This window comes from Martes martes (assembly GCF_963455335.1).
Source record: "Martes martes genome assembly, chromosome: 8".
Lineage (NCBI taxonomy): Eukaryota > Metazoa > Chordata > Mammalia > Carnivora > Mustelidae > Martes > Martes martes.
This window is the reverse complement of record NC_137895.1, coordinates 46,198,376-46,210,819: the sequence shown is the minus strand read 5'-3', so window position 1 is coordinate 46,210,819 and position 12,444 is coordinate 46,198,376. Positions and strand designations below refer to the sequence as shown.

At 41.5% G+C, this 12,444-nt stretch overlaps 1 protein-coding gene across 1 annotated transcript in view; it reads right to left on the bottom strand.

Annotated features, from left to right (window-relative positions):
- The window catches only part of PTPRR (protein tyrosine phosphatase receptor type R), a 241,700-nt gene extending 230,326 nt beyond the window's left edge, over positions 1 to 11,374 (bottom strand). The window contains exon 1 of the mRNA XM_080811874.1: positions 11,302 to 11,374. Coding sequence (XP_080668000.1) covers positions 11,302 to 11,359 — 58 coding nt within the window. The 5' untranslated portion in view covers positions 11,360 to 11,374. The remainder of the gene's footprint in view (positions 1 to 11,301) is intronic.
- Between the last annotated feature and the right edge of the window lie 1,070 nt (positions 11,375 to 12,444).

Sequence of the window (12,444 nt, the reverse complement as noted above, 5' to 3'; positions counted from 1 at the left end):
TCCTTACAGGGGCAGGGATTTCCAGAAACAACATCCTTGGATGTAAGGAGGTTAATATTAAAAATATTCTTGCAGTTGTTCTGTAATTCCAGTGGTAATGGTTAACACAAGATGTCACCATAGTACTCATCTCCAGCTATAAAGACCCACAGTAACAACCCCGAATCTTCCTGAAGAATACTGCAGGCTTCCTGACATGTGACGACTGAGGTCGGTTAAGATAACCTCCCAGTTATAACAAATGACCAATCCTACAGTCTTTTAATAGAAAGTTACATGGAAAGAATCCATTATGGCTGTATCTGTGCCACCAGTTTTATAAAATTCAGTTTGTGTGTCTTAGTTACATTCTAACAACACGCATATATGTATGTATGTATATATTTATAGATACAAACATTTGTTTTGTTTTATATCCTGACAACAAACAACCAACTGGGCTAAAAAAGAGGTCCATCTTCAAATGAGCAATTATAAAGAGCAGAAAAATAAAAATAACAAGAAATGAGAGTTTCTGCAAGATAATGATTGAATTTATAAAAACTGTTAACCATTATGGCTCTCCGCCCCCAGAAGACTTGGAGGAGCTTGTCACGGAAGGAACAGCTCCTTCCAGGAATGGTTTTCCTAAAATCTAGTCTGTGCTCTGGTTTCTAGGATGTGAAAACATAACCCCACAAGGAGGTGCTGTGTCATTCTCTAAGACTATTTAAATGTTTCATATGTTTGGCCAGTGATGTATCTAGCATATCTATAACAAGAAAATTTTTTTAAATACCAAAGTCATTAGTCTATTTTCATAGAGTTGGCTCTATTCTTTTCTATATAGGAGAGGATTGGAACTGTACAAGAATAAGGAATGATTTTAATTAAAGCATCTTATAAACTTTTTCTGCATATTTATTGATATAAACACTCCTTCACATTTCTTCAAATATTCCATTAGAAAATGTAGTTCTTATTCCCACTTCCAACCCACTGTAACTACTTACTACTTCTTATTTATCTTATCCATCCAACATTGAGCTATGCAATGGCAGGCTCTATTCAGGGGTCACAGAAGTGACTGTCATCTTTTTTTATTTTTTAAGATTTTTATTTATTTGACAGAGAGATAGAGCACAAGTAGGCAGAGTGGCAGGCAGAGGGAGAGGGAGAAGAAACAGGCTCCCCACTGAGCAGGGACCCGATATAGAGCTCCATCCTAAGACCCCGGGATCATGACCTGAGCCCAAGGCAACCGCTTAACCAACTGAGCCACCCAGGCGCCCCTAGAAGTGACTGTCATTTCAGGAAAAATCCACTGGGCGCCACGTGCCGGTGGCAAAATTACAATGAGCGAGTTTCATGTTTCTTGATCTCTGCCCAGCTTTAATAAAGTTATTTTTCATCTGATAAATATATGTTACAGAGTGGAACATAATACAATTAGGACAGTACCCTTTGGGACAATGTGACTAGACAGAAGTCATAAGGAAGGGATGGGGTCGAGAGCGCTGGACCCAGACTCTGCCGGAGGAAGTGAGATTTATGTCGGTTCAGATAGATGCAGTCAGATGCCCCCCAGTTCCTAAAGAATTAAGCTCAAGGATGTTTGCAGGAGAGGGCCACAAGAGTGAGTACTACTATCTCTTAAATTCTACACCGCCATTAAGAGAAGAACTTCATCAAGATATGCTCTCTGGGGAAACGCTGAAGCAGAGACAAATGATCTTGTAGCTGGAAAGCTGAGAAATATTACCCTTTGCAGAAATCATAGGAATTGAGTTCCACATGCACTTGCTGAGTAATGAAGCAGGACATTTGTAAAATCTTTCCTACTTCACTTATTGTTATCCAAACAACTAAAATATTATTTATGTATAGTTATAGAGATTATAAACTATTTCATCATTTTTTTTAAAGATTTTATTTGTTTAGAGAGAAAGAGTGCGTGTGCTCGCGAGTGCGGGAGAGGGGCAAAGGGAAAGGAAGAGGGAATCGCAAGCAGACTTCCCGCTGAGCAAGGAGCCCAAAGTGTTCCACCTTGCAACCCTGAAATCATGACCTGAGACGAAACCAGGAGTCCATACTTAACCGACTGAGCCACCCCTGTGCCCCATTTCCATTTTATAGTAGAGTTCTCCAGATGACTTGAAAACTGGGATCCAATAGTAAAACAAAGAAAAAATAAGTATTTCAAGAATAATTTTCACAGATTAAAAATTATGTTAAAACATAGCAAAATGAACACTAGAAAATACAAAAATTAAAATACTGTCATAGTAATGATATTACAGAGATGTAAATGCCTGGATATCAGGACAGGAGAAAAGTGAGAAAGGAGGTCACCAGTGGCCACTTGAAGAGATCCCTGCCCTGGTCTCCTCTGCCCGCATTTAGGGATTTGGAGGGCACTTGGTAGGCCCATAATTCCACACTTCCATTCCATTCTGTCTTAGTCCTTTCCTTCACCATTTGAAATTAACATCACTGGTGTAACGCGCTGCTCTGTCATACTTCGTTGAAAAATGAACACCTTCTAGGGAAGGACCATGCAATTAACAGCTATTCTTATCTGGAGTAGAAAGTGCTCCCAGATACCTGTTAGCCATTTGTCACCTGACTTCTCCCACCCCTAATCAAATAATACCTAGCTCTTACGTGGCACTTACTAAGACAGTGCGGTTTACATACATTGTCCTGTTTAACACACAACAACAACTCTACGGTTGTCTAGGATGTAACCTCCCTTTTAAAAAGAAGAAATTAAAAAAATAAATAATAAAAATAAAGAGAAAGTTGAGGCTTAGAAGGATTAAGTAACTTGCCCTAAGTTTACAGAGCTGGAAAGTGATCGTGTGTGGATTGGAGACTTGTCCCAACATCCGTGCTCTTAGCTACTACGGTGTTCTGCTAAAGGTTATCTAAAAATATGGCATTTCCCCCCCTTTATTTCAATTTTCTCTTAACTCCTCTCCTTAAGCTATTTCATTTTCTTCCAGGGAGAATAAAAATACAGTCTTGACTCAACAAGGCCAAGAAAGCAAACTGCTTATAACTTAAGACCACACCTTCATATTGATGGATTGACGGCCTTTCAAACTAACGCTCTGTCTTATGTTCGGCCCTCTTTGTTCTGGGCATCTTTCCCAGTAACCCAGTGATGGGAGTTACGCATAGTGTTTGATTTCCCCGCCAGGGTCCGTCAGCAGTTGGGGCATTACTACAGTGAAAGAGCGGCAGAGTCTTGCTCTGGGCCCGCCTCTCTATAGCCCCGTGAGACACTCTTACCCCGTGTTCATTTTGTGCTCCTTTCCAAGGAGAGTAGTTTAGAGCTGCCTTAATCCATTCTGCACATTGAAGTCAGGTTGTGGACACTGCTTGAGGTCTGAACTAGGGAAAAAATAATTCATGTCCTCACTGAACTTGGCATTTACTTCAGTGCAATTAAACATACTGATCTAGATTGCTGCATCATGTAAACAGTTACTTTTGCTTTGGTTTTGGTCCATGTGCCTGCAATTTTAACGGACACCAACATCTTCATAACTTGAAATCAAATGAGATTTGATTATGAGGAAAGTCTCAGTAGCCTTACGAGTAAAAAATTATTTAAATAGGAAGTGCTAATAATGTTTACAATATAAATTTGCTAATTGTCGTTCTGGGGCAAATATCATCGCTATAACAGACACTTTATGGTGATGTTATTTGAGGAAAAGGAATTAGGAAATTTGATCTCAAAATAATAATTTACCATTAAGTATTTTTTTCAAAGCTATTAAAATCTTTTATGCTGGGAAATATCAGTGTAACTCTGAATGTGTCAGCATTTGTAAGTGCTTTGAAAATGAAGAATGCACTTTTAGGCCAAGTAGGATCTTTCAAAATCCCCTTTTAAAGGGAAAAATGGCTTTCTCTACCTTTTTGACTGTGTAAACAGATTTAAAAGATTTAACAATAAACTTACCATAAAACACGACATCCATGTAATCATTAGTACTAATGGCAATAAATGGGTTTTGATGTGTAATCCCATCATCTTATAAAACATGACTTTTTATAATTCATAAACTAGTCTCCATTCCTCAGACATAAGTTCGTCTCCCTTTAGGTGTAGTGTTTTTCTATCAGAAAAAAAATGTGTGGTATCCCAAAACTTTATGGTTCTATAAACACTTTGTCTACACATAAAAAGAGAGAAAGAAAATGTACACAACCATCCGAATACTCCCAAATTTTCTGTGATGGTTTGTTTTTTTGTTTGGGGGAGGGAAGGAGAATTGGATTACTGGGGATTTTGATATATTGTAACCACTGATTCATACTCCCACCTGATTATAAATGGGTAAGTGGCTCATATTTGCTGATCCAAGAGAGATGATGACCAGTCAGTAATCAGAGGTCAGAGTTCTGGGTCTATTCCTTAGTCCACAGCTATCATGCTATGTATCCTATGTAATTCCTTAATCTAAAATAAAGACATTCACCTTATTCCCATCCCTCTAGTACTAGAAACTCATATAGCAATGTCTAACTAGGCGAAGTTTGTTACACAACTCCACTACAACTATCGTCATGCCCATGGTGCACAAACTTATCCTAGAGACTGTGTTTAAAGATTTTATTTATTTATTTATTTGACAGACAGAGATCACAAGTAGGCAGAGAGGCAGGCAGAGAGAGAGGAGGAAGCAGGCTCCCCGCTGAGCAGAGAGCCCGATGCGGGGCTCAATCCCAAGACCCTGGGATCATGACCTGAGCCAAAGGCAGAGGCTTTAACCCACTGAGCCACCCAGGCGCCCCCTAGAGACTGTGTTTAAATGAAAGTTTTTCTGCCCCATTTTCATTTCTCTGTAACCAATACAAGTAAATTGGATTGAGGAAGCAGTAGCAAAATCAATTCTACTCTTTACGGTTATGAATATGAGCTGTAATCTCTTCATCAATGTAATTTAATTTGTTAGAATTTATTTTGCCTAATACATCCGGAATGTATTTATTCATTCATTGAACATTTATCGATGGCATAAGAGGCAACAAGTACAGTTCGAGGAAATGGAATTAGGAAAGACCTGAGAGTAGAAGACTCTGCCCTGTTAATGAGTTTGGGTTTTGTTTTAAGAAAGAAGGAAATAACTTCATTAAAGAGTTTTTTAAGGGAAGAACATGATCAGGTATTTTTCTTTTTTTTTTCTTTTTTTTTTTTTAAAGATTTTATTTATTTATTTGACAGACAGAGATCACAAGAAGGCAGAGAGGCAGGCAGAGAGAGAGGAGGAAGCAGGCTCCCTGCGGAGCAGAGAGCCCGATGTGGGGCTCGATCCCAGGACCCTGAGATCATGACCTGAGCCGAAGGCAGAGGCTTTAACCCACTGAGCCACCCAGGCGCCCCAGGTATTTTTCTTTTTAGAGTTCTACCTCTGGCATTTTCTTGAGGGATGGATTTGATAAGAGGATCATAATGTAAGTTACTATATGAGAAATAAGGCAGGGATGTGAACACGGAAAGTGGAGAAGACTTGGGGACATTAGGGATGAAAGCAGCAAAGAAGGGGTCCAAGATGAGTTAACAGTTTCAGGCTTGGGTGATTGTGGGGGATCTTAGTGTTACTCACAATAATAGGAAATATAGAAATAAGAGCAATTGTGAAGGTTACGCTGAGTATAACAGATAAATATCAGATGATCATGGGATATCTGATAACCCCTAGGGAGATTGTACAGAGAGGGAAATAAAAGGTGGTGCATAACAATCTGAGGGTTTTGGAGGGGCACGGGAGTGGGAGGTTGGGTGAGCCTGGTGGTGGGTATTATGGAGGGCACGTATTGCACGGAGCACTGGGTGTGGTGCATAAACAATGAATTCTGGAACACTGAAAAGAAATTTTAAAAAATAATAAAATTTTTTTTAAAAGGCAGCGCATAAATTCTAGAAAGCACGAACCATTAAACACTACTCAGTGGAAGACCTAACAGTACAAACTGAGGGATGGCTGGAGAAATAAGGAAGCCAAGAAGCAGTGGTTATCCAGTGGAAATCAGTGAGGAGAACTTTCAAAATCAGAAAGAGATCAAATTGGATAAATGCTGTAAGAAAATATTCACTGGTAAGAAAAAGGTATCTTAATTATGTTCAAAATCTCACAAATAGGGTGATAGGATGAGGACCGAGTTGGTAGAAAAATAGATGAGAAACAAAAAAGAGAAGGCCAAATGTGGACAATGCCTTCCAGAATTTTTACAAGGCACTACGCAGGGTATGGTCTCCAATAAAACATGTAATCTCCAAGGTGATAGGAGTGTGTGATGTTCAGCATACATATATGTGTGCCTCCTATGTGCCAAAGAAGATAGGTTTGTCCAAGAGCTTTAAATCCTGCTTGTGAATTAGCTGTATGAATCCTTTTATGTCACTACAGCCATTCCTATATGTATGCATAAGGCATTTCACTGAGAACTGAAAATATAATGAACCAGCCAGGCATCTGAGCTGTACAGCATCTGGCAATCAATTTGAAGGACTCTGCCAATGAGTTGATCTGTAGTTCTGGTATCTTGCAAGCCCTTCCCATGTTGTCCTTAAGTTCACAATGGTAGAAAAGTCTGTTTGGGACAGTATGTTCCCTGGGCATGTGAGCTCCTAGGGAGAAACCTGAGTTTTAGATAAATGAGCTCTGTTGAAGTCCATTCTAGCAGTAGCTAAGTTGACTAAGTGTGTCTTGCATGGGTGCCAAGAAGAAATTAAATGCAAAAGAGGGAAACCAGAAACGTCACTGTGTTGTTTCTATTTATTCAATGTATCTTTTTAAATCTTTAGTAGCTTTTATGCCAGGCACTGCCCCAGGTGCTAGGCTGGGCAAGATCTGCAACAGACACAGCAGTAAACAGAACAAAACAGACAAACATCTGTGCCCTCCAGGAGCTTACGTTTCAACAGGAAAAGGGGAAACCACAATAAACAGAGCAAGAAAGTTAAATACATGAAATGGAAGTTGGTGAAAAACGTCTGGGAAAAAAGTAAAGCAGGGAAGTGATATTGAAGTTTTTGTGGGGAAGAAGATGAAATATTAAATAGGATAGTCGGTGAGGGCCTCCCTGAGAAAGTACCATTTGAGTAAGAGCCTAAAATTAATGGATTAAGCCATGGAGATACTGGGGAAAGAGTGTTTCAGGCAAAGGAGAAAGCAAAACAGATGTGGGCAGCAAGTCTCTGGAATTTTCTTAGAATGCAAGAGACCAATATGGCTGGAGAGAGACAAAAAAGAAGAAAGTGATGAGAGATGATATCAGAGAGATAATGGGGGAAGAGAATACGATAGAACCTGGGCTAGTGTAAGGATTGTGTTGAGTGATTTTGAACAGGAAAACGGATTCTGTGGAATTCACTGAGAGAAGACATCTTAGAATCTTCAAGAATAACATTATTATTTTCCTATCCATCAGTCTACCCTTCCTTTTGAGGTTGATGTTTCTGCAAATGACTTCCCTGATCCTCTTGGCCTCACCATAGGAATCCTTCTTTCTCAAAGACTTGACTCTGCATTTCTCTGAGAGAGAAGGTGCATCTTCAGAAGATACAGCAAAGGCATTCTTTGTGCCATCCAGAATGCTCAATAGGAAGAAAAATGTGAAAATTGGAAAGAACCTTCTCCAGAGATTAGGCAGAGTAATGCATTGAAATCATAGTCTGTGTGTTTTAGCAAAACATCCACTAGAAAAAAAATAAGGCTTTTACATGAGAATTTTCAAGATATTCCAAGACCTTCACTCCTTTGCAACTAAAATACTACCCAATAAATATCATCTCCTGAAACAGAATATCATTCTTTGGTTAAAGAAAGAGTAAGAACACTAAAGGAAAGAAACTTTTGGTGGACCTTGGGGTACCGTCAATATTATTGGGGCACACCTTCTTGAATATTCCTGAAGTAGTCTTTGCAATTGAGGTTTATGTATTACATTGGTTCACAGAAGGACCAAAGAATGAGGATAGCTAGGGGAGCATGGGTGGCTCAGTAGGTTAGGTACCTGATTCATGATTCTGTCTCAAGTCATGATCTCAGGGTATGGGATTGAGTCCTGCGTGGAGCTCTGTGCTCAGTGGGGGAGTCTGCTGGAGATTCTCTCTCTCTCACTCTTTCTCCCTCTGCCCCTCCCCCTTTCCCCCTTTCCTCTCAAGTAAATAAATCTTAAAAAAAAAAAATGGGGACAGCTAGGTAAAAAGGCTTTGACACCACTAACTCAATGGTAGCCTTTCCTATTGTAACCAGTATATGATTTCATATAGTATGCAGTCATAGGTCTGAAAACATGGGCTTTCATCCTGACTAGGCTGTTAACTGGCTCTTTACTATTTAAAGTAAATACTGTGTACATTTACTGGCACTTAGTTTTCTTTTTTCTTACCAGAATAGCAAGCATGTGGATGGACAGTAACTACAACTTTCCTTGCTAGGGAGATCTATGAAAATGAGCTGCCCTGGGAAGAGATGAGTTCAGGTTATTGAACAAGCTCTATGCTCAGTAATTTATCAGGAATACTTTACCCTGAGATGTTAATTACACAGTATTGTACCTCCCTTCCTCTTTTTGTTCTCATAGACATTACAAACAGACCACAGTACTTTTCCCTATCGAGACCATTAATCAAGGCTGGTCACTGTTTATTTACTTGCTTGCTTGCTTGCTTATTTATTATTTTGCCCAGTATCTTGGGCAATCACGACCAAATAATTGGAGATGGCACTCAAGTTGAAAACCATCTGCTATCTCATCATTAGCGGAATGATCATCTGGAAGACAACCATTCCTAGTATAACTGAGAAGAGCACGCACATCCTGTCAGCCAATTTCTCCCATCCCTAAAGGGTTCCAGCAGGTCATCAGTTCCATCAGCACAACGTAGTTGCTGGCACCCTGAGCATAACCAAAACGGACCAATTAGCTTTTCAGTAAAGAGGACCAGAAAGAATTCATCCTGCTTCTTTATGAAGCCCACTTCTATCCTGAGAGGAGTCTTCTGTAAAAGAAGCAAACTCAGATATTCAACAAGTAGCAAAATCAATGACTTCTTGATCTTCGTCCTCCCACACACTCACTTTCTCATTACCCAAATCTACAGGAGCTTAGATCAAAAAGTATGTGTTTGTTTCAGTTCCAGTGAAAAGTCCTAACAATGTTATTAAGTAGCTGTGATGAATTTTAATCTGATGACAGCTTGTGACCCACAAATTGCTGTTTAAAATTAAAATGCATTCAAAATGAAACTGGCAAGAAAACCACAATATTAAACTTGCAATCTGCTGTGAAAAAACACCTATCAAAAGCATGATATTAAATATGAATATGATTAATTTCCATATAGCATCTTGCGATTGAAATCTGAAAATGATAGCCCATCACTGCACTGCCTTATTAATTTCAAATTGGATGAACATTTTTTTTTTCAAATTAAGAAGTCAAAGTCGAGATGAATTGGTTTGTCTTTGGTAATACACCCTTTGGCAGAGCTCCAGGTATAATCTAGGGCTACAGACTTCTAGGTTTCTCCTTTGATGAACAAAAGTTCTCTATTTTCCTCATCCCAAATGTTCACCTACAGTAAATTTAGAAATGATTTCCACCTGCTTAGTTTTCAGTTTAATTATAACTTTTAAGCTATAATTACTCAAGATATATTAAATGGAATCTTTAGAATATCTTATACATTAGTTTAAAAAAAAAACTACACTGACATTTTTGACAGATCAGCTATATCATTCCTAAACTTGTAAGAATTGAGGCTTTAAATCTTTTTTTTTTTGGCAATGGATGTTTAGAGATACCATTAAACATAATAATGTAAATAAAATTCAACCTAATGTGTATTTTTTCATTCCAAATTTCAAAATTTAAAGAACTGTATATGGTAATAAAATGATGCATTACAGCTGTTTGCAAATAATTTAATGACCAAGTCATAGCTATTTGCTACTTTTCAAAAGGTACCAAAGAACTATTGAAAATTTCACAATAAAACATCATAGTTATAAGAATTAACACGTGTACTTAATTATAGACTTAATATTTCTGTGCATGACTTGTTCAAGAGGTTCACAATCCACTAAAATAGCATGGGCTAGAAATAAGAAAGTACCATATTTCACTCTCATTACTGCACACATAGGAAAGGAACTCACCCACTCCTTTTGAAAAGAGACCACAAGAATTGTAATTTTGCAGCCATTATTTTTATTCATTATCCCTGGGGCATAATACATGCTCAATAAATGTTAGCTGCAGGAATGAATGAATATGTGTGACTGGGTGACAAGCAAACTTAGATAAAATATCTAATCTTTTCTTGCTACAGGGCTACTGCACGGACAACTGCTGTCGCAGTAGGGTGCCTAAAATCTCTGCCATATTCTATTTTGGTACGTGTGTGTAAAAATGATAAAGGATTCCGTCCAGCAAGTCCTTGCATTACACAGAGGCTGCGTGTATCCAAAAAAGCAGGATCTGTAGTGACATTGCATATAAAATTCCCCAGGTACTCCCTAAGGTTTGCTCCCATTCGAAATCTAATATCGGTTCTGATATCAAATATATTTATATTTGGGCGCAATCTCACTGTCACTCTTGGCTAGTCCTCACCAAATCTGTCCCAGGGACAGTGCCTACCCGGGGGTTGCCAGCCTTAAAACTGTGACTGGGTTTTTGTTTGGTACCCTCGGACGCTGACCACGATGCTGAAAGAGAAGAGGGGGTCCTATTTTAAACCTTTCCTCCCTCTTATTGGCTTAGAAAATTCGAGTGACAAGAGCAGGGGCCAAAGGAGCCTGGAGCGGCATCATTAACGTGAACCATGTATTTCGATCTTTTGGGCGGAGATGTGTTCCTTCAGGTTGCAGCCAGTGCATCTCTGTGAGCTCTCGCTAAACCCAGGGACCTCACGGATGTAGCCGCTGCAGTAGAAAAGGTTACATCCAGCAGGATGTCTTGTCTGTCTCCTGAAAAACTGGCAGTCAAGTGCATAGCCTAGAAACAGGATCAGGGAGTCTAGATGCAGGGGAAAGGAGGGGGAAGCAAACCTGTGTTCCTATTGACAATGTTCACTATTATTCGTACCAGGTAAGGACAAATCAAGAGCCGATTTTAGCTTAAGTTTTCAGCCTCAGTCTTCCAACAGGTGCACAACTCCCTCACCCCTTGCCTGTCAGTACTGTCCTGCTTTCTACGGCTTTCTTGGCGAGGCAAGCTCTTCCTAGAGTCCTCAAGCATGTGCAGTTTCCCAGCTCATCCACAGCTCCGGCTCTCCGCCCCGCAAGCCCTTACCTGCAGCGTGAAGATTAAGCAGCAGGCACAGCGCAGGGAAGCCGACTGCTGTCCGCATAGTGTTTGCACGGAGCGGTGGAGGAGGAACTCCGCCGCGACCCCACTTCAGGCAAAGTGTGACTAGAAAGAGCCACCACCGAGGGTCTTCTGGTCTCCGGGTTTCATTCTCGGGTCCTGGCTGGGTTGGCAGAGCGGTCTGTGGCGCCGGGCGCCGGCAGAAGCCAGCACCAGCTTCGCCTCCCCAAGAGAGGGAGAGAGGAAGAGGAGGAGGAGGAGGAGGCGGCGGCGGCTGGGAGGGGGGCGGAGCAGGGCAGGGGCGAGGCGCTCGGAGGCGGCTCCGGCTCGGCCTTCTGCAAGCCCGCAGCCGCGGCGGCGAAGGCGGGGTGGACTCCCGCGCCAGCCCTGGAGCCCTCCGCGCGGGGCCAGCGCCGCGCCACCAGCCGCCAGCCGCGCCGCGCCTACTGAGCATGCCCGGCGCTGGCCCTCGCGCCGCACGGAGTTTCGAAGTGAAATTCCACCTCTCCGGGTCTTCGCGGCGGCTGCGAGGGGGGCAGGCTCCTCCGCGGGGGGCTGCCTCCTCGCCGGGGGAGGTCTGGCGGAGGTTATTGGGGAGAGTCTGTCCACGACCTGGGGGTGGGTGGGGAGGATCGATGAAGGCCTGACCTGAGGCAGCAGAGGACCTCGAGACCCACCCTACCCCTTCCTCTCCACGTGGACAGAGCTCATGGCTGGCGAAGAGTGACCAGCTTCCTGGGGCCGCCTGCAGGAGGAGTAGTCGGTGGTATCCTCCGCCTGCTGAGCTTGCTGAGCACGGGGGGTTGCCTGGGAAAGCGTTCCCAAAGCACCTGCTCAGCACCCTGCCCTGAGGCGGGTGGGGGGTGGGGGATGGCGATGGGTATCTTCTTTCTAACAACTGTCCCCTTTTCCTTTCTCCTTCCTCTCTCTCTAAATCAGTACCTGTATTTAAACTTTCTCCTGACTCCAGTCCAAAGTCTATGACCATAGTGACAGAAAGAAGTGAGGCCATACTTTTAGACTAGTAGGATACATCCGTGTAATTGATGTAACCATCTTTAGTCTCCATTTTCCTTTCTAAGGTGAAAGGTAATAGAATCATCTGTGTAATTGGGCTCCTCTGGTCCA